Source organism: Gavia stellata, chromosome 10 (genome assembly GCF_030936135.1).
Source record: "Gavia stellata isolate bGavSte3 chromosome 10, bGavSte3.hap2, whole genome shotgun sequence".
Lineage (NCBI taxonomy): Eukaryota > Metazoa > Chordata > Aves > Gaviiformes > Gaviidae > Gavia > Gavia stellata.
This window is the reverse complement of record NC_082603.1, coordinates 7,234,805-7,256,657: the sequence shown is the minus strand read 5'-3', so window position 1 is coordinate 7,256,657 and position 21,853 is coordinate 7,234,805. Positions and strand designations below refer to the sequence as shown.

General features: G+C 50.3%; 1 protein-coding gene across 3 annotated transcripts in view; it reads right to left on the bottom strand.

The window, feature by feature from the left end:
* PBX1 (PBX homeobox 1) overlaps positions 1–21,853 on the bottom strand; it is a 135,533-nt gene that overhangs the window by 11,014 nt on the left and 102,666 nt on the right. Inside the window, exons 3-8 of one of the 3 annotated variants that reach the window (XM_059821805.1) lie at positions 18,411–18,655; positions 15,221–15,411; positions 14,120–14,255; positions 10,304–10,463; positions 2,351–2,463; positions 768–857 (exon numbers count right to left, since the gene is read on the bottom strand). In XM_059821805.1, the coding sequence (XP_059677788.1) occupies positions 768–857; positions 2,351–2,463; positions 10,304–10,463; positions 14,120–14,255; positions 15,221–15,411; positions 18,411–18,655 (935 nt within the window). Of the gene's footprint in view, positions 1–767; positions 858–2,350; positions 2,464–10,303; positions 10,464–14,119; positions 14,256–15,220; positions 15,412–18,410; positions 18,656–21,853 lie in introns of those variants that run through there. The other 2 variants (XM_059821806.1, XM_059821807.1) reach the window with 2 other exon arrangements.

Below are 21,853 nucleotides of genomic sequence, written 5' to 3'. Positions count from 1 at the left end.
GCTGTCACTGCCGCTGAGATGGCGGACGATTGATCTGAGAAATGAAGTTGGATTGCTGTCCCAAATCTACACTGGGTTCTCCTTGTGTGTGTCTGATCGATTTCCCCCTGTGCGACACAGCTTGTCGCTACGAATTTTCATGCTAGTCAGAACCCGCCAGCGCACCCATGAACAAGGAGAAGATGCTCCGGAGACCGCCCTCCCCCTCGCATCCTCCCCCAGTCTGGTTGGGCGAGGTTTTCTTGGGTTGATGTTGGTTGGCTTTGGGTTTTTTTTTTCTCCTTTTATTTGCAATCGTTATTGCTGCCAACCCCATCACCGCCGTGCTTTCGGATGCCGGCCAGGGATGGGTTATTTTTAGATGGTCGCTCCAGGATGGTGCCATTGGCCTCCGCGTGGAGCCGTATCTGGACCGGGGCGTTCGCGGTGACATTCTCCACCGTGGTTACGCGAGGTGTCACCTGTTTAGCAGCTCCTGTCGGCCGAGCGCATGTGGCCGCAGGTGCCGGGCAAACGCTGATCGGCTTTGACAGTCCTAGACGCCAGCTGCCTGCACAAAGCCTGCCCGGTCGCCACTTTTTTTGTGGGCAAAGCTCTGCCGTTGGCATGACCGATACAGAAGCAATAAACTAGGTGACCGTAAAAGCAAAGACAAGTCCTACTAAGTGGCATTCTGAGCCCTATGGCTTTGAAATAATTGGTAGTGAGAGAACAAAAATGAAAGAAAAAAATAAGACAAGAACCCGAGCCTATTTTTTTTTCCTTACACTGATGCCCTGCGGACTATACATCTGACTTGCTGCGAGTCCGTCACTGTATCCTCCTGTCTGGCTGATAACATGGCGAAGGGTATCCACCTAAACAGACCAACAACAAAGACACAAATTAGAGTGAATGAAAGGTTAGTGGGCAAAGCACTTCGGTTCATCTTTGGCAAGATAAAAACAAACAGTAGTAGTAGTAGTAGTAATAATAATAATAATAATGGTAAATATTTAAAGAGGGGGAAAAGAGAACCGCAGTACCGCAGTTGGTCTCGCGGTGAGAGCCGAGCCAGAGGACGGCTGCTGCCACCCTTGCCACCCCCTGCCTGCCCCGGTGGTCCCTTCATGCTCTCCTTGTTCCCAAGTCTTTTGACAAAAAGAGCAGAGAGGGAGAACAGCATTGCAAGCGTGGGGTGGGACCTCCCGGAGCACATCGCTGCCACCGGCTCCACCATTGCTCTTGAGAACCCACGTTCCTACCCCTACCCACTTCCACCCTTCGGTCCCAAGCACTGGGAACCTCAAGGCAGTGGAAGGAGATCCTCGGAGTCGGCCGAGCGCCTTCGTTTCAAAGGGCCCAGAAAGGGAATATACCTACCATGACAAAGGCACCGGCAGCTCTCCTTCTGGATGCCCTGTTCCTCTCCCTCCACTCCCCCAGCCCAGCCCCAGCAGAGGTACGCGCGGCGAGCGCATCTCGTTGCCCACGGACGGCACGCTTGCTCTGTGTCCAGCACTGTGAGGGGAGCAACCTCAGCTTTAGAGAGCTCTCCTTGCCCAATGCAGAAGTGTCAGAGTGGCTGTCGTCTCTCAATACAGTACAGAGCCTTAGACACCAGAGAGTGGACTCATGGCACATCTGGACATCGGATGGGAGATGGGAGATCTGAGTGAGTTCCTGGCTATTTCAAATTCTTTCTTTTTGACCAAAGCACATGTTGAAGTTTCAGTAATGCTGCTCAAAGCTCCCTTGCTCTGTCTTGCTGGTGTGTACATGGGTGGTGTGAGTGCCTGTGCTTTGGGGAGGTGGGGAGATCATGGGGGGTGGCTTTTAATTTTTAAAAAAAAAAAAAATCTAGCTGTTTATTTGAGCATTTCTCATCTTTCCATAGACACCTGGTTCGGCATCAAAGGAGTAAGTGGAAGCCTTGTAAAACGAGACACCAGTCCAAACATCTGGCCCCTTCCCTTGGAAGAATAAAGCAAGCAGAACCTAAACCTCAGCTGCTTTCGTTTGAGTTCATGCCTGTTCTCCTGAACCTCCTCTCCTCCTAGTACGACTATCAAGCCAGAGCCAAATGCATTCACAAAGTGTGGGCAAGTCTCCTCAAGACCATGGTTGTTGGTTTAGTTGGGTGTTTGGTTTTGGTTTCTTTTGGATTGATTTTTTTTGGCGGTTGTTGCTGTTGCTTTTTTCAGTTGGTTGTTTGGTTTTTTCGGTTTGGTTTGCCTTTTTTAAGTGTTGGTTGTTTGGTTTGTGCTGGTTGAGATTTGCTCTTTTCGGAGGGGAGGGAGAAGTGCCAATACAATCAAAGGCTCCTCCAACACTAATGCATTCACTGGCAGTACATCGGATGGGTCCCTACCTGTGACTGCACGTTGGCTCCAACCTGGGCCCCTTGGTAAGAATCCCCATTGAGAGACTGCACGCTCATGAACAAATCTCCAGAGTTTGACATGTTAAAAGAACTGGAAGAACCTGGAAAGGAAAGAGTGAGGCACCTGAATCACAGAAAGGAAAAAGATCCACCCCATGACTCTCAGCCAAGAGGAAGGAACAACATGCAAAGCAACCACAAAACCAAAACACACAGTCAGGTTAGTAGTATGAAGAACAGAGCAAGCAAAAAAAAAAAGGATGCACTCTTGAGGTTATTCAAAGCCACATGTTGTTACAGCTCAATGCCAAGAACATTCTTCAACAGCTCCTCAGCTGGAGGAAGGATTCTTCATGCTCTCGACTAAGACAAACAAAACCTGGCCTGGAGGACTTGGAAAGCCCCTTCCCTTCATTTCAGGGCATCAAAATCCTTTAGGCAGCTTTGAAAATCTCGGGTTGTTGGAGGTGTCCACCCGGCAGACTGCACTGGAGAACAGAATTACCCCAGCAAGCCTCGCTATCGAGAGCAGAAGCCTTTTCAGCAGGGTGAACCAGGCCCACGCTACTGCTGTTTCTGAGAAGCTCAGATGAGGGTGGGTAAGTCTACACTGCGCTGCTCTCTGCGGGGTGAGCACATCCAGACACCATCCAGTCCCACGGCCGGAGCTCCCGCTGAGCTATGGGGAGCTCTGCGAGGGAGTGGTGCGTGGGGTTTGCCTTCAGGACACCAGCAACCCATCACTGGTGGGAGCTGCAGCACACCAGGAGCAAAGGCTCGCAAAAACGTGAAGGCACCCGGCCAGACTCTCAGTACCCATCATGTCAGCAAGTGTCTTTCATCGTGATGGGCTATGAGAGAACGCAAGGGTGTCACGGCCCTCCTGGGCCAGCTGCCCCAGAAGAATGAGCTCTGTAAGCAAATTCCCCACCGCATGCACCAGTCGCCAACATTATGTTAAAAAACAGTAACAGTGAAGAAAGCTGGGTGGGATCAGGAAAAAAAACCCGACAAATGAAAAGAAAAAAAAAAATCCCGCCTTTGCAGAAACAAAGCTTTCTGCTTCCAGCTTCGAGATATCTGAGCACCTCCTCAACTACTGAATGGGAGAAGCAAACTCATCATGTAACTGGAAGGCAGGGGAGGAGGGAAGGGGGTTAAAAATAAATAAAAAGGTTTTATGGGATTATTTCAGAACTTATCGTGCAGATCAGCGCGTTAAGTGTGAGACAGCTCAACGTGCAAGGTTTGGTTATATACATGACGTTAGCCTTGGAAAGGAGAGACTTCAGGGGCCCAGGTCAGCTACACTTTCAGCTCCAACCCCAAATACACTCTCATCATCTCCACTGCCACTTCCGACTCGGAAGACTGGCAACCACAGTCCTGGTGGAATTGCCCAACTATGGCTCATGCGTACGCTCTGAGAAACTCCTGGCAACCTCCCTCCCTTTGCTGGAGAGCGAAGAAACACTCCGGACAGACCCCTGCTCTGCCCTTCAGGTGGACCAGGAAGGCTCCTCTGAAGGAAGCCACCTCCAAGAAAGGTCAGGGAGCAGGTGGGAGGTCTATGCTGGAGACTTCGTGTTCACTAAACACTCTGCTGCTCTCTTTGCAACTGGCTCTTTTGTCAGGTGCTGGCAATTCTCAGAATTGAAGGAAAGCAGAAACATCACTGCTAGATGCAACACCGAAGACAGTCAAGAGGAAGACTCATCTGGAGCACAGTGAGTCTTGGAGCAGGATCCTCCCACTGGTGCCTGAAAAGAGCAGAGCCAGGAATAGCTCATTGTCTGTGCTCACTGTCAACCCTGCCCAACCTGTTTCAGAGCGCAATCCCGCAGCGCAGCGTAAAATAACCGGGACTAGTCAGAAGGCAGCTGTAACCATCACCTCCTCTGCTCAGCTGGCAAAGGGCTCCTGTCACTTCCCGACCTCCCAGGTTACTTGCTGTTTTAAAGGCAAAAAACCTAAGGAAATGAGTTAGAAGACTGAGGATAGCCCACCCTGACACTGCTCAACTTTAAGCATGAAGACGGGCGCTTTTCACATACACAAAGATGCTTCCTACTGGGTTTTCTGAATGATCACTTTGACCACTAGCACGGAAAGCACAGGGCAGGAACGTGGCTTCGTACTCCTGCAGCGGCTGAGAACCTAAGAACTTTGCAGCTACCACTTACAAGAAGCAGAGAATATTCTCCTACTCTTTTAAGGTGAGCAGAAACCCTTGAGATCATGCAAATAAGCAGTGGCAGAGCTGGGAAGAGGACTCGGGAATCCCTGAGCACCTGACAGGGCACAGCTATCGCTCTGCCCCCAGCAGAGCAACATGTCATCCCACCTTCCCCTACCAAAAGAAAATTCTAACAATAATAGCAAATAAAAATGCCATAAACTTAACCGGTATTTTATTGAAACTTAACAAACCTGGCTGTAAAATTGAGACTGGGAGGGAGGAAATAAAAATAAACAAACAGCCACAAACTCTTAGTTCGGAAGAGCGCCAGTGTCTTGGAAATCATGAGGAGCGCTGGAGATGTCACTTACAAGATATACGCTGCTATTGGCACGGGGTATTTTTACAAAATATGTGCATATCTAAATGGTAAATATATCTTGCTGCTGTTGTGGATGCAAAGATAAATATGCGCATACCAATGGCCCTGCATGTATGGATGCATTTGTATCAGAGACATAACTGCAGAGAGCCCTTTGCGCTGCCGCTCTGCTGCTTCAGCGCTCCTCTGTCTACGTATTAGCCATGTAGGAAAATTACGATGGCCCAAAGTCTCAGAGACACAGCTAAGAGGGGCTGATGCACTGGGGTGGGAGAGGGGGCAGGAATGTGAAGAACCCTGAAAATAAAGACTCTGGTATCCTCCATGGAGACGAGATCCAGGAATACAAGTCAAATCCTTCCACTAGAGGAGGCTCCATCATAAATCTAATCTGTCCCTCTGAAAGGCTCCATTGTGAATACATCAAAGGTTTTCAGTGGTCATAAATTGATCCAGAGCTCCTCAAGAACTGAGAGGTAACAACCTTATCTTTGAGCTTGTGAACCCAGGAGGGAAGGGCTCTTGTTTTGGCATGGAAGCCCTTTGGCGCTATTGTGTGTAGACAAAAAAAACCACCAGAAAACCCAACACTTTTCATAACTTGTAGCAGTGTGGAAAGGTGGTTCATCTTCAGCATCCAGACATCTTATCAAACCCAAGACCTATCACCAGTATTCTTTAGTGTTGAATTTCTATCAGGGCATCAACAGCTTCAGAAAGAGTGGTGGAAATGTTTAAACAAGCTATGGCACTCAGATCTTGCCGCTGGGTGAAAGCCTACATCAAAACAATGCCTGCAAAGATATCTCTTCCACCCCTAACATTTCTGATGAGCAAAACCCACTTCAAGTTTGCCTCCAATTCAAAAATCTTCACAAGCTTTACTTCTGGTATTTCTTGCATCACTTCTCCAGCTCTTCAGTGCTGCTTCTCCAGCTTCTCTAATATCTTCTCTAATGTTTTGACAGTCTCCACTTCCATCTCAAATTTTCCAGGACCTCTAACAAGTCCTTTTCTCTAAAGTATCCAACAATTCAAACGGCATCAAGAACAAACACACACAGTAACGGTGTTCACTGGAGCTGAAATCAAGCCATCCTCATCTGCTGCCTCATACCACCAATGAGACACAGATCCAGCACACTGAACCATGGAAGTCGACTTTGGTCATGTATACAAGACTCCTAGTTGAAGTCAACTGCAATGACATATATGCACTGAGAGCATAGAATTTAACCCTTCTGTAACTTTTCCTTGTGTTTCTACCATGACCAAAGATGAGGGAAGAACTTGATGGACCATGTAGCTCCTCAGCTGGACAAAGCCATCAAGTTTCAAAGCAGGTCTAAAAGCAAACAAAAGCCTGGGCTGGACAGGCTGGGCAGGACATTCGCTCTTTTTCACTTGCCAAGCAACACTCAAGACAGTGTGACCATGATCAGAACAGCCTCTCTGCTGAAGTAGGGTCCTCTCCAGCGCTGCGCTCTGGCATTCCCTGAACAAGTGATTGCCACAAAAGGAGGAAGGCAGAGAAGAGAAGATACAGCCTGTGCCTGATGAAGCACATTTCCAGAGAGCATGATTCCCTCCATCAGCAGATTTGCAAGAAGATTTTTACAAAACAAAAGGGTGAGCAGGAAAAAAACAGCTCAGGACAATTTTGGCTGCTCTGCATGGAACATTTCACTGGATGTCATCACCTGTGTGTGGCCCTTGAGGACTCTGGTTGGCAAAAGGGTCTGCCCACATAAAATAGCTTTCATTTGCCTTGTGGTTTTTGTGCTGAGATTATCCGGGCAATCAAAGTGAGGATGGGGAGTTGTTAGCCCAAATGAGCCAGACATCTCAGCTTATTTGAACATCTGGCTGATAAAGCCCAGCTGTGTGTATTCAGGATGAAAAGGTGTTTGACATTCAGGCCTGGGTGACTGAGGATGGGGGATCCTGCTCTGAACATGCCAGATGGCTAGACAGATGCAATCCTTGCCCTTGTCAATGTGTGGCCAATCTCTTTGACTGACTGTAGCCATTCACCAATCTCCGGTAACATGGGCATCAATGCAGAGAACAGATGGGCCTGCGTAGCCACAGCAGAGATGAATTTAGCTCCTGTCCCAGGTCCCATCACATCCAGTTCCAACTCCTCTTCCAACACCATGGCCCTCCAGGGACTACACTGCTGGTCGCTTCTTTCTCATGACCTGTCCTCTGCCTACTCTCTTGCTTTCCACATGCCCTACAGTGTATTTAAACCAGAAGGTCCTACAAATTCCCAGCAAATCCTATCTTTGTTCAGGCTCCTTCCTCACCGAAGTGTCAGCCGATGATCTGAAAACAGAAAAAAGTCCATGGTATAAAAAGAGAGGCATCATCCATCTTAGTCCTTCACCTCTTTATCCACTTTGACGTTCCTCTCAGGGCAATTCAGCACATCCGGCTGGCTCATGGCCCTTGACACCATCCTCCAAATCTTTCACAGACACGTTATTTCAGACCTAGCGTGTACAGGTGTGCTTCTTGCTGCTAGCACCTCCAGGACAACCAGAAGCAGGGGAGGTCACACAACTTCAGATGTCCTCAGGATGTGCATCTGCCCCACAATGTGACAATGCAGGGATGCCTGACTGAGCTGTTGCATCCGCATGCCTCAGCCGGGGAGATCTCAACTTGGGATGCCACTGTTGGAGATAAAATCCTGAAGCCCTTCCAGCTGTCTTCTCAGGAGAGGACTACAAGGACATCTGAACCCACTATCTCTGCAAGCTGACCCAGACTATTGCGGTGCCGACAGCAGGGCTCCCCGCTGCTCTGCCACTGCTGCAGCGTACAGGGAGGGTAGTGGGATCTGGGCCAGGTTAGAAACACCTTGCTTCTAGCAGAAGAGGGATCTCCATGACCCACGTGCTCCCCTCGCGCTGACGTGCTGCTTTAGCACTGCCGCCACATTAGGCACGTGAAAAGAGGTCGATGTTTCTGGGGCGCCGGCAAGTGAACCAGAAAGAGGACCCAGGAGCTCAGCTCTTTACCCGTTAATAACGACTGTTTGTCCTTCCTTGAAAGTGTAGTGTTACCCAGGGATTATCTTAGCTGTTTACTGCAAGGTACCGGCCAATTTATCTTTGAAACAGCCGTGTTACTGCCTGTGGGGAAGGCAAAGAAACAGCCTCGCACCAGAGCACTATTTAACTGGGCAGGCACCCGGGAAATGCCTATTCCACTACACGTGGGCCAGATCCAAACCCGCTTAAGCAATCTGAAGCTCTTCCCTCGCTATTCCAGGCCTTTGGATGTGACTCCAGTTGAAGAAAGAGGAAAAGAAGGAAAGCTGTGCCTCTTCGGTCCAAGCTGATGTGGACTGCAGGACAGCGTGACAGGCAGTAGGCATCTCCCTGAACACATGCAATTCTGCTCTCTATCCTCCAGCCTTTCCTACACAGGGGTTTTAACGTCACGAGACCCCACCTGACCAGGTCTTTTGAGTGAGCTGTTTGGAAAGGATGACATTTTTAAAACTGCAGCTAAATCTTCAGCAGTTAAAACAATGGAAGGAAAAGGAAAAAAATAAACCACAAAAAGAATCAAACAAAATTCTTGCAAACCATCTGTCCCTGCAGAACTCTGCCGCACCCGCCTGAGCCCTCTGAGCACCTCAGCCGAGGCACAGCAGGCAGCACAGCTCGCTCACAGGCAGCCCTGGGCGAGGAGGAGGTGGGAGAGATGCCTCCTAGCAGTATTTCTGACCTACAACCAAAAGCTGCAACATCTCTGCTCTAGGGTGGCTCTGGGGGCAAACCCCTAGCAAGTAACACATCCCTTGGAAACTAAGGGGTTGTATGTAGGGACTTCTCTCCGCCGGCCAAGTGAATAAGCCTTCCACCACTTGCTTCTGTGCAAGCCATCCACAGGAGTCCCTGCGAGGTGTGGACAAGCCCCCCAGCAGAGAGTGATCAACCACCGCTTGCCACGTTGGCTCGTGGGGAACGGACTGCCTGGGCCCTCCTACTGGGGGCTGGTCTGGGAGATCAGCAAGAGACCCACGCTGCTGGTTTCTCCCCTTGTTTGACCCCTAGCTCTGCTTTCTCCAGCTTCCACCCAAATCCTCCAGATCTGGGGGTGCTTCTGGGGTGTGATTCCGCTGGCAGGCAGGGCTGCGCTCACTAGAGAGGCACATGCTGAAAGCAAGCAGCACGGGGTACCACCGGTGGTCTATTTAATATCCAGCTTCTCCTGCTGCCCACCATCCCCTTTGCTCCCACATCGTTTCCTTCCTCTTAGGAGCCTACCTGATAACAGCAAGCATCACGCCTTGGTGAAAGGGTACCATGAGCAGACACCGAGCTCAAAGGCACAAGAGTGACACATTCCCACTCTCCCTCCCACCCCTAAAAAGAAAACAGGCACACAGATATTTGTATGGATGACGAACTACATGGCACCCATGAAGTTCACTTTTTCTTCCCTTTTTAATCAAATCCCAATTTTCCATTGCTCTCGGGAGTGGAGCCCAACCAGCCGACCGCAGCCCGGGATCATTTTCGGGTCGGCTGTCCTTGTGGCAAGTACCACGCATGAACTAGGCATCGTTCTCTAGCGGAGGAGTTGAAATCTGGGCAAAGTGCTCTGTGCCTTTGACCCTCAAAACAAACAAATGGAAACTACAGCAAATGGGCAGGAAAGGGGGAGAGGGAAGGGAATGACCCATGGATTTCCCTCGATTGCACTGACACAAAGGGAAAATAAAATTCACATAGAGCACACTCTTGCAGGTGATCCAGACACTGTCATGTAAGCAATCAAAGGTAACCACAACAGAAGGAAAATCAAAGGTTAAAATCTACCCAAAGCAACCCCTAAAATGGCATGAGTTAGGACATCCCAGAAACGCTCGGGTGTATCCATTAGGGCCACTCATGCTTTCAGCCCCAGTGAAACAGACTCATTACGCAAGGACTTTTTTTCAATTTTTTTTTTTCTCCCCCCACAGCGCAAGCAATCCCAGCAATCTTCTTTTGGATCATTTTTCTGGTTTTGTGTTTATCATCCATGCATATAACCCCCAACGCGGCACCGTCAGTCACAAGGTCTGATCACATTTTTTTCCCAATGAAAAACAGAACAGTGAAGGGGAAGAGAGAAAAGGAGAAAAGAAAAAAAGGGTGGGGGGGGAGCAAAGAAAATAAAGTACCCCACACAAAACAAGCCCAAAAACCAAACCCATCTCTCTTTTTTTGAAAGACCACAAAAGTGAGCCAACCAAAACCAGAAAATAAAAATTGAAATAACCAAAAGGAGAAAACAAGATAGAGATTAGAGGGAGGAGGGGAAACAAACAAAAAAACGAACACTAATGACCCAAAATAAAAAAAAACCAAAAACTAACCAGCTGAATTGGGAGTTGAGGGTGAGTTAGCCTGGCTTCCATGGGCTGACACATTGGTAGCCGTGACAGCCGTTTTGGCAGCATAAATATTGGCTTCCTCTTGAAATTTACCTATGTTCTTCTTGTACCGGATTCTCTTATTTCCAAACCAGTTTGATACCTAGAGCGAGTTTAAGAGAAGACAAAGACGTTAACGTTTCGGCTCTGGAGAGCGCGGCTGGGTGAGGAAGGTGGATTAGTTCAGGTTAAGCAGTGCATATTCTTTTTTTTTCTCTCCCCCCCGCCCCGGTTTTCCCAGCCGTGGAAGGAAGCACCTTCTACCCACACGTGCCACACCAGTCCCAGGAAAGGTGGTGGGACCCCCTTGGGAGGGCCACATTTGTGCGGGTATGTCCGGTTCCTCTACAGATGGGATGTCCACTAAGGGGATGCTCCACAGGAACCGCTAGACCCACCCCATGAAAATATCAGATGGGTTTAAAAACATCTGTGAAAGTCAAATGACCCTGAAATTGCACAATTTGAAAACAGGTATGTGTCGTTCTGGAACTTTTTATTTGCCTCCTCCTTGGCGTCCCTTTGACAGGGACAGGGACGCAACGTGTTTCCTCCCTCTCCTTTCCCAGATCCTCCTTCTCCTCCCTTTGGAGAAGTCAGTGTGGCTTTCAGGGAGAACAAACACCCAACAAATTTACTCAGGCCTGGCTGACACACAAAACTGCCTTGACATCACTGAAGCTCTGCTTTTGATCCACCTGAGTGAAATCAGTGCAAAAGGCCAGAAGTGGATGCTCTTCATCCAGCTGAACTCGGCTTTGTGTGGTTTACCATAAGCCACTACATAAACCAGGAGCTTCATGGGAAGGTTGGAGAGGCAGCACAGGGCTCCTTGTAAGGCCTAATTTTGGTCCCAGGGAACAAGCGTGTCCTTTGGAAAGGGGGAGGAGATGTTTCCACTGTGTTTGCCCAGAGACCAGTATGGGTCCCTTGTGTTGAAGTGCCTCAAAGTGTGCTGAATGAAGGTAGTGGATTCATTTTAAAAAAATAAAGCAGGCTGAATGCCTTCACAAGTCACAGGGGTGGCTGAAAATGATGGGACAGATCTGAAGGTAGAATGAAACCACGCAGCTCTGCTCATGCCAGTCCTGGTGAAAGCTGTTTCCCTGTGCCTGCAGGTATGCAATGCATGAACCTCAGAAAGCCCCAAGGAGAGGTCTGAGCAGGTGATCCTTGCACACTATCAGGGTGATGTCCTGGGATCAGTAGTATGAATGCTTGCAGGAAACTCTGAAGTCTGCAAAATCAGGCTGTGGTCTCTGGCCAGAACTGCTTCCCAGGGAGAATGTCAGGGTACCTCCCGAACCACCATGAACTCAGCATTCCCCAAACCCCGCTCAGTACCCTGCTGATGGTAACATTCTTCACTTGTGGGCGCTATGTCGCAGCAAACAATTTCAGAGAAGGCATGGGAAATATTCAGCCTAGGGTTTGGGAAGCAGCTCTCAGCTTCTTCTTTGACAACAATGAGCACAGAGAATTGGGGGGATGTCTTCCTACGCGCAGGTCTCTAAGCAGAATACAACTTCCAGCCGCTACTGACCTTGTTGGAGAAAGCTCATCAGGATGAAGAGGACTGGGCAAATGCCAGAAGATGCTGTAACTCTCCCACAGGAGCTCCAACAGTCCCAGGATTGCTTGGAGCTGCAATCTTGAGCTAGTAGATGAAGCTCTTTGGTGGGACTCTCAGGACATTTCCCCTTTGCTTGCTGGTGAGCAAGTACATCAGTGCTCCCCCTTCCAAATGGACTGCCCAAGCACCAAGACACAGAAGACAATACTAGATGTTCATCCTGGGAAGCTCATGATTTTTTCCTCTTCTTAGGGAAATTGTTTTGGTTTGGGTGTTGATAACTGAAACCCATACACTTTTATTCCTATGATGCTTTCTATCTGCAGTGCTCCTAGAGCACTCAGCAGCTTCTACACAGAAGTGGCTTCATCAATTTACCTGCTACTGAACTGCACATATCCAACCCTGTGCTGCTGCAGAGCAGGAAAAAGAAAATATAACCTGCAGAGACTCCTGGGAGGCAAAAGGTAGTAACTCAGATCAGCACTCAACCCAGATCTGGGAGCGAGTATTTCGATGGCACCAGGAGCAGGTGCTGTTTGTGAGGAGCTCCATTCTACTTCTTGGTCCAGTTTTCTTATTAATGACAATGTGCTCCTTCACGATCTTCCCACTTGGACATCTCTCTACAATAGCTCTTCTTGGCTTCAAAAGCTGGAGCCAGTGCGTGACTCCTCTGAGCACCACAGGGAAGGAAGTCAGGACAAACAGCCACCACGATCCATCTTCATCTTAAATCTTGTGAAGCAAAGAACCTCCTACCCCGGTTAGCCTTTGAGTTCAGATGAACTCTCCTCATGACTTGCACAGATTCATACTGTTCCACGTTCCCACATAGCCTCAGCAAAACCAGAGACCTGGATGTGTGCTTGTTTCTACCTTCTTTGGACGAAGAAGGGAGGGAGATCCTGGAGACAGGCACAAGGCAGCCTTGGTACAGCACGGTCAAAAAATATCCTAAGTGCAGCATGTCTCCTGGGCATTTTCTCTTTATGAGGGAGAAGCTGTAAGTGCGAACAGATGAATTATAAGCGAGAGGGGAAGCATCAGGACAGCTGTAGTTTTACTTCAGCCAAGATGTGCTGTCTCTCCTAGGTAACTCTGGGCAGAATCAACGTTTGGGTCTTCTGACCCAGGGGATGCAATCAGAGTCGCTCAGCAGGCATTCAACATGGTGACGACACCTACCCTTGGATGCCGTTGCTCCTGCTGAAGGCAGACATGCTCTCACAAGGACACCAGATGCTACTGCTGTCTTCAGTTTACTCAAGCGATGAACAGGCACGTGCCTGGGGCTGGGAAGCGGCCCAAGATGGGGAACGCAATGGGAGCCTAGAGGGAGCGCTAAGCTCACATGAGGACAAGACTACCAGAGGCCATATAGATTGGCTTTCAATCACGCAGCTTGCTCCAAAAAGAGAGGAAATAAAGAAGGGCAGGCCTGAGCAATGTACAGTTGAACACTTCAAGGACTGACTGCACTCCGCACAGATCTCAGCAGCTCCCAGGTCAAAGCTACAGACTCCAGGAACTATGTGGCTGCCTTGAATGTATGAAAATAATTCAATTTGTCTTTATTGACCACCTTTCTTTGAGGGATAAGCAAGTCAGGGAGATGTCACATTCTGCAGCACAAGAGTAATGACAGAGAGAAACAACCCTGAGAAACCCCACCCTCCTTGAGCACAAACTATAACCATTAGCCTGTCTGACCCAAACCCTTCCTACCAGGACCTTGTCCATTCTACCTTACCGAGCAAAATCTGTGCAACTGGTCCTACTGCCTTCAAATCCCTTCGCTTGAAGAACGGACTTTCAGCTCAAACAAGCTCTTCTTGCAAGCCAGCTAAGCACTAATTCCTTGAGGAGAAGACTTTGCCTCTTTGGGTCACGCCACATCATTTCTGTGCTGTTAACACCTTGGCAGTACACACAGCCATCGCTCCATGAAGTCTTCATGCCTTCTAAATCCTCTCCCAAACTCTCCTTCTCCACCCATGGCTTCAATCTTGAAGTCTGCCGTCTGCTCTCCCATCCACTTACACTAACTTGCACTAAACTCATTCAGTAATTAAATGCTCAACACTGGGACATGACTGACTTGACTGAGGTCCAGAGTGCCCTTCACCACACTAAAGTTTCCCGTCAGCAGTAGCTGTCTTTGCTGTATTTCTGGGGTCTCTCACCTGTGAGACTGTGATGCCACATTTCTTGGCTAGCTCTTCTTTGGCTTCCTCACTGGGGTAAGGGTTGCTGAGATGGGAATAGAAATACTCATTCAGGATTTCCGTAGCCTGCTTGTTGAAGTTTCGTCTCTTCCGCCTTAGCATGAAGAAAGAGGGGAAAACAGAAGGAAAAGGGAAGGGAATCAGTACCAGGGATCCAGAAACAGGAACGCGATTTTAGATACTCTGACTTTCCCCACCTCCCTCCCTCCTTCCCCTGCTCCTGGGAGCATGAGATGCAACAGACTCATGGCCAGGAAGCTTCTCATCTGCACCTTGCTGGCAACTCTTCTCTCAGCACCTTCCAAAGCAAGTAAGTCTCCCTCTCAAATTATCGCTGTATCCTCCAGTTCACAGAAGAGTCTTAAAACTGGCACTCAGCTCCTCTACCTGGGAAGGTGACTCCCGACACCTGGGTGCCCTGGCCAAAGACATCACTGCTACTCTGCAAAGCTCTGTGCTGAGAAAGCAGCGCTGGATATTATCCTTGGGGAAGTCTGTTCCATTCACAGCTGGGCACTATCTGTCTGCTACCAAGAGGTACCCTCCTACCCTCCGTGTAGCTGCCTCTGCTCCCCATCCCAAGCTGCAGCCCAAGCCACAGCTTGCACGTAACCAGCTTGGGGAGTGAAAAAATTCTATAGCAAATTGAAAATCTGGGACAATGGAAACAGAAGGAAAAGAATAGGAACCTAGAGGGGACAGGATGGGCTGGAGGATCAGCTTTCAACCCCAACTGAAGAGCACATTTTCACCACAAAAGGTTGCTAGGATATGCCACAGAATTTCCTTCTGCCGGAGCAAAACCAGCACGTGCAATTCTCAAGGTACAGCTGGGAGCATCCCTGAGACAGAGGCTGGATGTCTTGAATTGCTGTCCCCTCCCTTGCTGAGCCACAGACAGCTAAAGGGTAAGGAAGATAAATAGCCTCTGCAGCTCAAGACCAGGAGACACTGCCCTTCAGATAGACCTGGATTCACTCCAGAACCTCAAAACACCTCTCCCAGGCCTGAACAATACTGCATGGTGGATCAGAAGAAAGGTTTGGGGGGTGAACTCACCGTGCGTCCAGAAATCGGGAGCGCAAGATCATGACGGCTTCACACGTGCTTTGCTTCAACTGCATCTGGATGGAGCTGAACTTGCGGTGGATGATGCTCACCATCCGCTCTATCTCCTTTGGCGAGATAGGTCGGGTCCGGCTCTGCTCACGCAGCAGGTTCATCACGTGGGTGGTGAATTCATTGCATGCCTGGGAGGGCAAGAAAAGCAAAAGAAACCCCAGAATCGGAAGGTCATTCGACGGTGTCAAGGACAATACAGAGGCAACACTGCTAAGGAAGGAGATGCACACTGAGGCTTCAATGGCTGGATTATTTTAGGGCAGACCCAGAGCAAGGGTGTGCTGGCTCTTGGGGGAGACATAAATTTCTCTCGTCTGCCAAGCAGAGGGCATGAGAGGCTCCCAACAAGCATGGAGAGAAAGGAAGGAGACAATTCCTTTGTTCTCAGGGATCATGGATGGAGCTGGGGCAGCTGAAGCCCTAGGACTCGTGTCACACATGAAGAAGTACCAGCGCTTACACTGTTTTTCTGGATGGGACTGGAGGAGCTATAGATGTATCTGAGAAGGACCATGAACCTTTTGACCCTCTGTCCCTCCTCCCAGTGCCCCAGCTGGACCCCAGCACCATGTGTCCTGCAAAGCCCCTTGTGCTTCATAGGAGCAGCTCCCAGAGAGACACAGCTCTGCTCCACACTCTTAGCACATCAGATAAGAACTAAATAACAGTAATAATTAAAGCCTGAGTGAGGCAGGAGACCTGACAAGTAAGGGTAAGCAAGTAATAATCCCAATTAGATTGCTGCTGGCACAGCACTGCCTGGCTGCTCCTGCTGTCCCCATGCCGCGCTGTGAGGACAGGGCAGCGAGAGGACTCGTCGGGGACAAGGGAGGGATTTTGAGGCTGGATGAAGGCCACTTCATTGCCCTCTCCTCCATCCCCGTGAGCACCTCACGGGCATGACAAAATCCTCCAATTCCCAGAACCAGTCTGGGATCCAAGCCCTCAAAACCAGGTTGAGAGCAGCACTCAGACCCCGATAGCTGGAGAAGCCTTTGGTGCTCCTGGGACACGGGCAGCTGCTCTGAGGACAGTGGCCCCAGTTGCCACCCCATGATGGGGAAAAAAAGGCTAGTAGGGGAAAGAAACCCTAATTTTGTGGACTGGCGACATGGGCTTGATGTCACCTGTGGCTCAGATCCAACAAGGAGACATCCCCGAGGTCAGCAGAGCCCCTCCAATTGCCCTTCGCCAGCTACAGCTGACAGCTCCCATCTCCCAGGGTGAGTGCCGGCTACAAGAGCTCTCAGCCGGGTGCCTCTTTGCTCCCAGACACCAGAGCAATTTCAGCTCGTCTTCTCTTGGCGTGAAATAAAGAGCATTAAAGGCAAAATTGCAGGGGAGCGCCGTGCTGTCACAGTAGCGGCCAGACGCCGTGCGAAGCCGGGCGCTGAGCTCCCCCAGCCACCAACAAGGGGACTGGAGAGAGGGGGATGGAGGTTGAGAAACCCTGAACCCTGGTCTTGCAGGACTGCGGGTGACGATATGGGACATGTGGCCCAGCACAGCCATTTACAAAGCAACTTGGTGGCAAAACCAACCCTGTCAGTAGGTTGTGAGAAGGAAAGATGTGGTGGCCCATCTCACCCCATGGGGCTGAGGTAAAGGCTTCTCTCACCTGGGGAGCAAAAATGTTGAAGAAACAAAACCAGAAAAGCAAACAAACAAAAACCCCTGCCCAAGGGGAGGAAGGAGCAGAAGGTCCTTCCCCGAAGTCTGTCCCTGGCTGTGCCCTTGGAGAAGGGTCCTTGCTGGCTCTATCCTTCATGGGTCTCCCCTTGGGCTTGGGTGGTAGAGGACATGGGGTCTCTCCCCCCCTCTTCAGCCCGGGGGCTGAAAGATGAGCCCTGACAAGCTCTCCACTCCTACCCACGTGAGACGGCTGAGGCTCCCTCATGCTGCACCACCCCGTGTCCGTGCCTTGAGGGAGTGACAGCAACGGCTGAGGACAGCCACCAAAGGTCATCCTTCCATCCCGCTCCCTGCCTGCTCCCTGTGCCCTGCCACCCCTCCGCCTCTAATGCTCTGCCAAAACACCTTTCATGGCGTGACCACGCTCGGCTTCTCCAACACCAGAGCCCTGGCCTGGCCACCCTGACTCCAGCTCCAACCCAGGGGCACCCATCTAAGGTAGCTCCACACCACCCCCGGTGTAGGTCTGAAGATGCTGCCCAGCAGCCTCAGCTTGGCCAACGTGGCGCCTGAAGGGGCGAGACATCCCCCAGCCCCACCACGCATCCAGTTAGACGGGTAAAACGGGGGCCGGGCTGGCTCACCGACACAGACCCCAGCACTGGCAGCCGCTCACGGCCCTGTCGCATCGGCAGAGACGGCGTTAAATCAGAGACCTGAAACCCCGCCGGGCCCCTGGCCGCGGAGCCCATCCTGCATCCAAAAAGGAGGGATGCTTTCTTGCTCGCACTCCATAAACAACAACCTCGGGATAGAAACCACATTCATCGCAAGGGCAAGCTGCGCGGCAGCGAAGAGGTCTGCAAAACATCTGGAAGCGTTTGAAAGAAACCGGTTTTGAGCGTTGGCCTGCAAAGCTTTTCATGCAATTGTCAGTGTTACCAATAGCCACATTTGTAACCCAAATAGTTTTTCTTTTTCTTTTTTTTTTAAGAATCACTTTCCTCAAGAAAAAAGCTACTTTTTTTTTTTTTTCTGGAAAAAGAACTTTTTAAGCAGAAAAAATGTTCAAGGAAGATTTTGATTCAAGCCTTGCTTGGAAAACTGCCTGCACGGAGGCCAGCACCTGGAAGAGGACTCCCCTGTCACAGGGCCAATTTTTGGCAAGATACTGGGGGAGGAGTGAAAAGCGAAAATCAAAGGGGCAAACCATGCTAAGCCTATCCTCGCGGCACATCCCAGCGCAAAACCCCAACCCTGCCAACCCTAAAAAAGCACGTTTTCACTCCAGCACCAAAGCAACAGTTTGCATTTGTCTGTACGCTCCTAACAATAGATGTCAGTAGCGATCCAGGCTGCGCACATCCACGCCGCGGTGCCGGCACCGGACAGCGGCGGTGCCGGCACCGGACAACGGCTCTCCCGGCGGCTCCGACTCCTGCTCCCACCATCCCCAAAGACCATCCCTCCCCTCCGCCACGAAGGAGCCTGTTACCTGCTCGTACTTCTCCAGCTCCGTGTGGTAGATCTGCCGGATCTGGGAGAGTTTGGCTCTGTAGTCGGAATGCTCCACCGAATTGTCGGAGCCAGCTCCTCCTGATGCAGCGGCAGCGGCGGCAGCGGCAGCTGAGCCACCTCCTTTTTCAGGGCCCGCTACCCCCTCGGCCAGGAGCATGTTGTCTAACCGCATCAGCTGGGGGTCCGTGGGCTCCTCTTCCTGCGCTCCCCGGATGCTCAGCACTGCAGGAGACACAAAGGGGAGAGAAAAGCCTGAGTTGCGCCCAGAGCTTAACTCAGGGAAGGGGATGCTCATCCGAAAGGGGATGCTCATCCCAGGTTGGACTGGCGGGGCTCAGTCCCCACCAATGGGGCTTTTCTTCCTTTCCCAAGGGTATCCCAACGGGCAGTCTGCATCCCGGTGCTCTGAGTGCCAGCGCAGCACCTCGGCTCTCCAGCCCAGCAGCAGCGATGGGGGCACTCCAGCTCCCCGCTCCCCTCCTGGCCTCCTCCTCTCCTTCCCACAGGGAAGAAGTAGGGCAGAACCAGCGGAGAGCTCACCGCAGCGGTAACCCAGAAAACCACGCTTTGCGTTCAAGTACGCAGCGAAACTGCTAGCAACAGCAACCAAAAAACCAATAAATGTACCCATTCTTGCTGCCTGCCAGAAGTGATAGGGACCATATCCCAATTCAAGTGCGGGATGGGAAGTCAGGAGTCTCTAGCCCAGGGGCCCTCTCATGTCACCTAACATGTCGTTTACAGCCTAATCCTGCACCGTTTGCATCAGCCATCAACCCCAGATGGCAGAGGAAGAAGCACAGGGCTGACCGTGCCTCAGTTTCCCCATCTTTAAATACAGACAGAGAAGGCTTGCAAGGTCGTGCTTTTATCCACCCAGTGGAAAAACAAGCAAAAAACTGGACAACATACGTTTTATTCTCTGGAAAACATGCTTTTTTTAGAATCTGGTCGTTCCAATGGAGTCTAAACTGTGCTAAGAAAAGGGGAGACAATAAATCAATCCTCCCAGAGAGACTTGCCAAGGAGAGAATTTTCCTCCCTTTTTCTACTCCCCACCTCAATTATTGCTTTGAGTAAAAGTCATCCTCCTGCAAGGGCCTTCCTGGAAAAAACACATGGGAGCATCCCAACCGCTCCGGGCTGGCTTGGCAGGGGGACGCGTCCCATGTCTGAAGGACGGAGGTGCCCTACATGCCCACCATGTGCCCACCCATGGTCTGTGTCTGAACACAGAAGCGTAACCCCAGATATCCACACGCACGCACACAGGTGTGCACAGCTGTGAAATAAATAGAATAAATCCTTGATGAGTGAACAAAAAAGGCATTTTCTATGAGAAACGAATTGTATTTCCCCATCTCATCTGGCACAAGAGCTCAAAGCACTTTGTAAACACCGCCCCCCCCCCCCCCACCCCCCGAGCACACGCTCGTGCACACCCGGAGCTGGGTAATGTTGCGTGGATTTTCATAAAGCCATGCCCGCTTACACCCGAGATGAATTTGACCCCCTGAATCTGCAGCACAAAAAGAGCAAGTGATTTTCCCCGTCATTTAAAAACCAGAAAGTCTCAAATCAGTTGGCAATAAAAAGTAAAACCAGAGCAGCTAAAAACCATGGGCAAACACCGAGTATGGTCTTCCCCACTCCGAAAGAAGTTAAATATCTAGCTATTATCAGTATAAAATGGAAGTAAAAGACCCTGCTGAGAGGTTTGGCTTACACTAAAAAGAGCTTTAAAAAGCCTCAAACTCTACTGAAATAATTACTTTCAGGACTCTAGCATTTATCGGCATTTTTGTGATGAAAACATTTGCTGTCAACAAAGGGAAGAAGGTCGGGGGAAAGAAAAGATAGAAAAAAGCCCAACAACAGTACATTTGCCAATAAGATGAGCTAATAATAAATAATTCCGCGCTAGGGAGGATCGTTTCCATACGGAGGGATGGGTACATGGTGCAAAATTTGGAGCTGGGTGCCAGTTGCTGAGCCCCGAGGAGACAGGTCCGGCATCCCCCTCCACCGTGGGAGGCTTCCGCGGCACCGCCGGCACCCAGCCACACGCTTCGCCGATGAATAAATCCGAGGGGGAGGCCAGATTTCATCAAGATAATGGTTTGGGGTCTGCAGTCCAGAAACTGAAACAAGAGGTAAAGGTAGCCAAAATCCTTAAAAAGAGAAGAGGAAAGGTGAAAACTTGCCATGAAAAAAAAAAAGAGAATAAATTCCTCGTCTTCTAGGACAAAAAACCCCATCACTAAATTAACGCACATCAAAAGCCCAAATACAAATGGAATGCAACACAGGTAAAAAAAAAAAATTAAAAAACCCCAAATAAACAAATCAAAAGCGGAGTTGCCAAAACAGGTGCATCTGGATTTCAAAAAGGAAATATTTTTAGATTAAAAATCTCAAGAATCATTGACCTGACAGGTAGGCACGAGTGATTAATTAGTGGATGTTTAGAAAGCTGCTTCCTGATGAAAAGCATTGTATAACCCCTGAGCTTTATTACCACGCAACACACACGGACCAGCACCCACTGGGTGCGTGCATCCTGAGCATCCTACGGATGGACACGTGTCCCCGCAGCAGAGACCTGCACCCAGCTGGGGACCGTGCGGAGACAGCCTGGGCATGGCTGCCCGCTCGGAATAAGGCTAGGGAGTAAATAAATGGAAAGGCCAATGTGCCTAGGCAGAACTGATGCTGCCTATTTATCCCTGGAAGGCTGCGCTCAGCCGAGGAGAAGACAAAATGATTATTTAAAAGCTCCTTTTTTATCTTCCCGGTGCTGTCCCCGGCTCCAGTGCACCTCCTGCCAGGATGCCCGGGGTGCTGGGCTCCTTGGCAGCTCCGATCCTCCAAAAAGCCCCCCGTGATGGGATGCGGCCCCTGCTGCGCTGGCCGGGGGGCTCGGGGTGAGCTGGTACAGGCAGCACCCGACCCGCAGTGTCTGGGCAGCCGATCGCAAAATGCCCCCGCTCTCCCCAGGCTACCAGCTTTCCCACCAAATTGAAATAAAATAAATTAAGCAGAACGATCCTCGGCGGTCCGGCAGCAAGCCGGAGCCGAGGGGCTGCAGGCGCACTCCCGCCCGTACCCTGGCATCCCCAGGACCCACCTTTTGCTGCTCCTCATATTGAAGAGAGAGGGGAAAAAAAAAAAAAAAAAAGAACAAAAAGAAAGATAGCGACTGGCAGCCGGGGGGAGGAAAATTCGTGCAAGACTTTCTGTCCTTGGCCGCCTTCCCACTGGCTTCGCAGCCCCCGGAGCCGTGGCAAATGCCACTAGAGGGTGCTCGGCCCTCGCTGAGGTCCCCCGCCGCCTCAAAATGCATTTTTATATAGAAATATAAATACGCACGCATGCAAATATATATATGAGAATGTAATTTAAAAGCAAAGCCAAGGCACG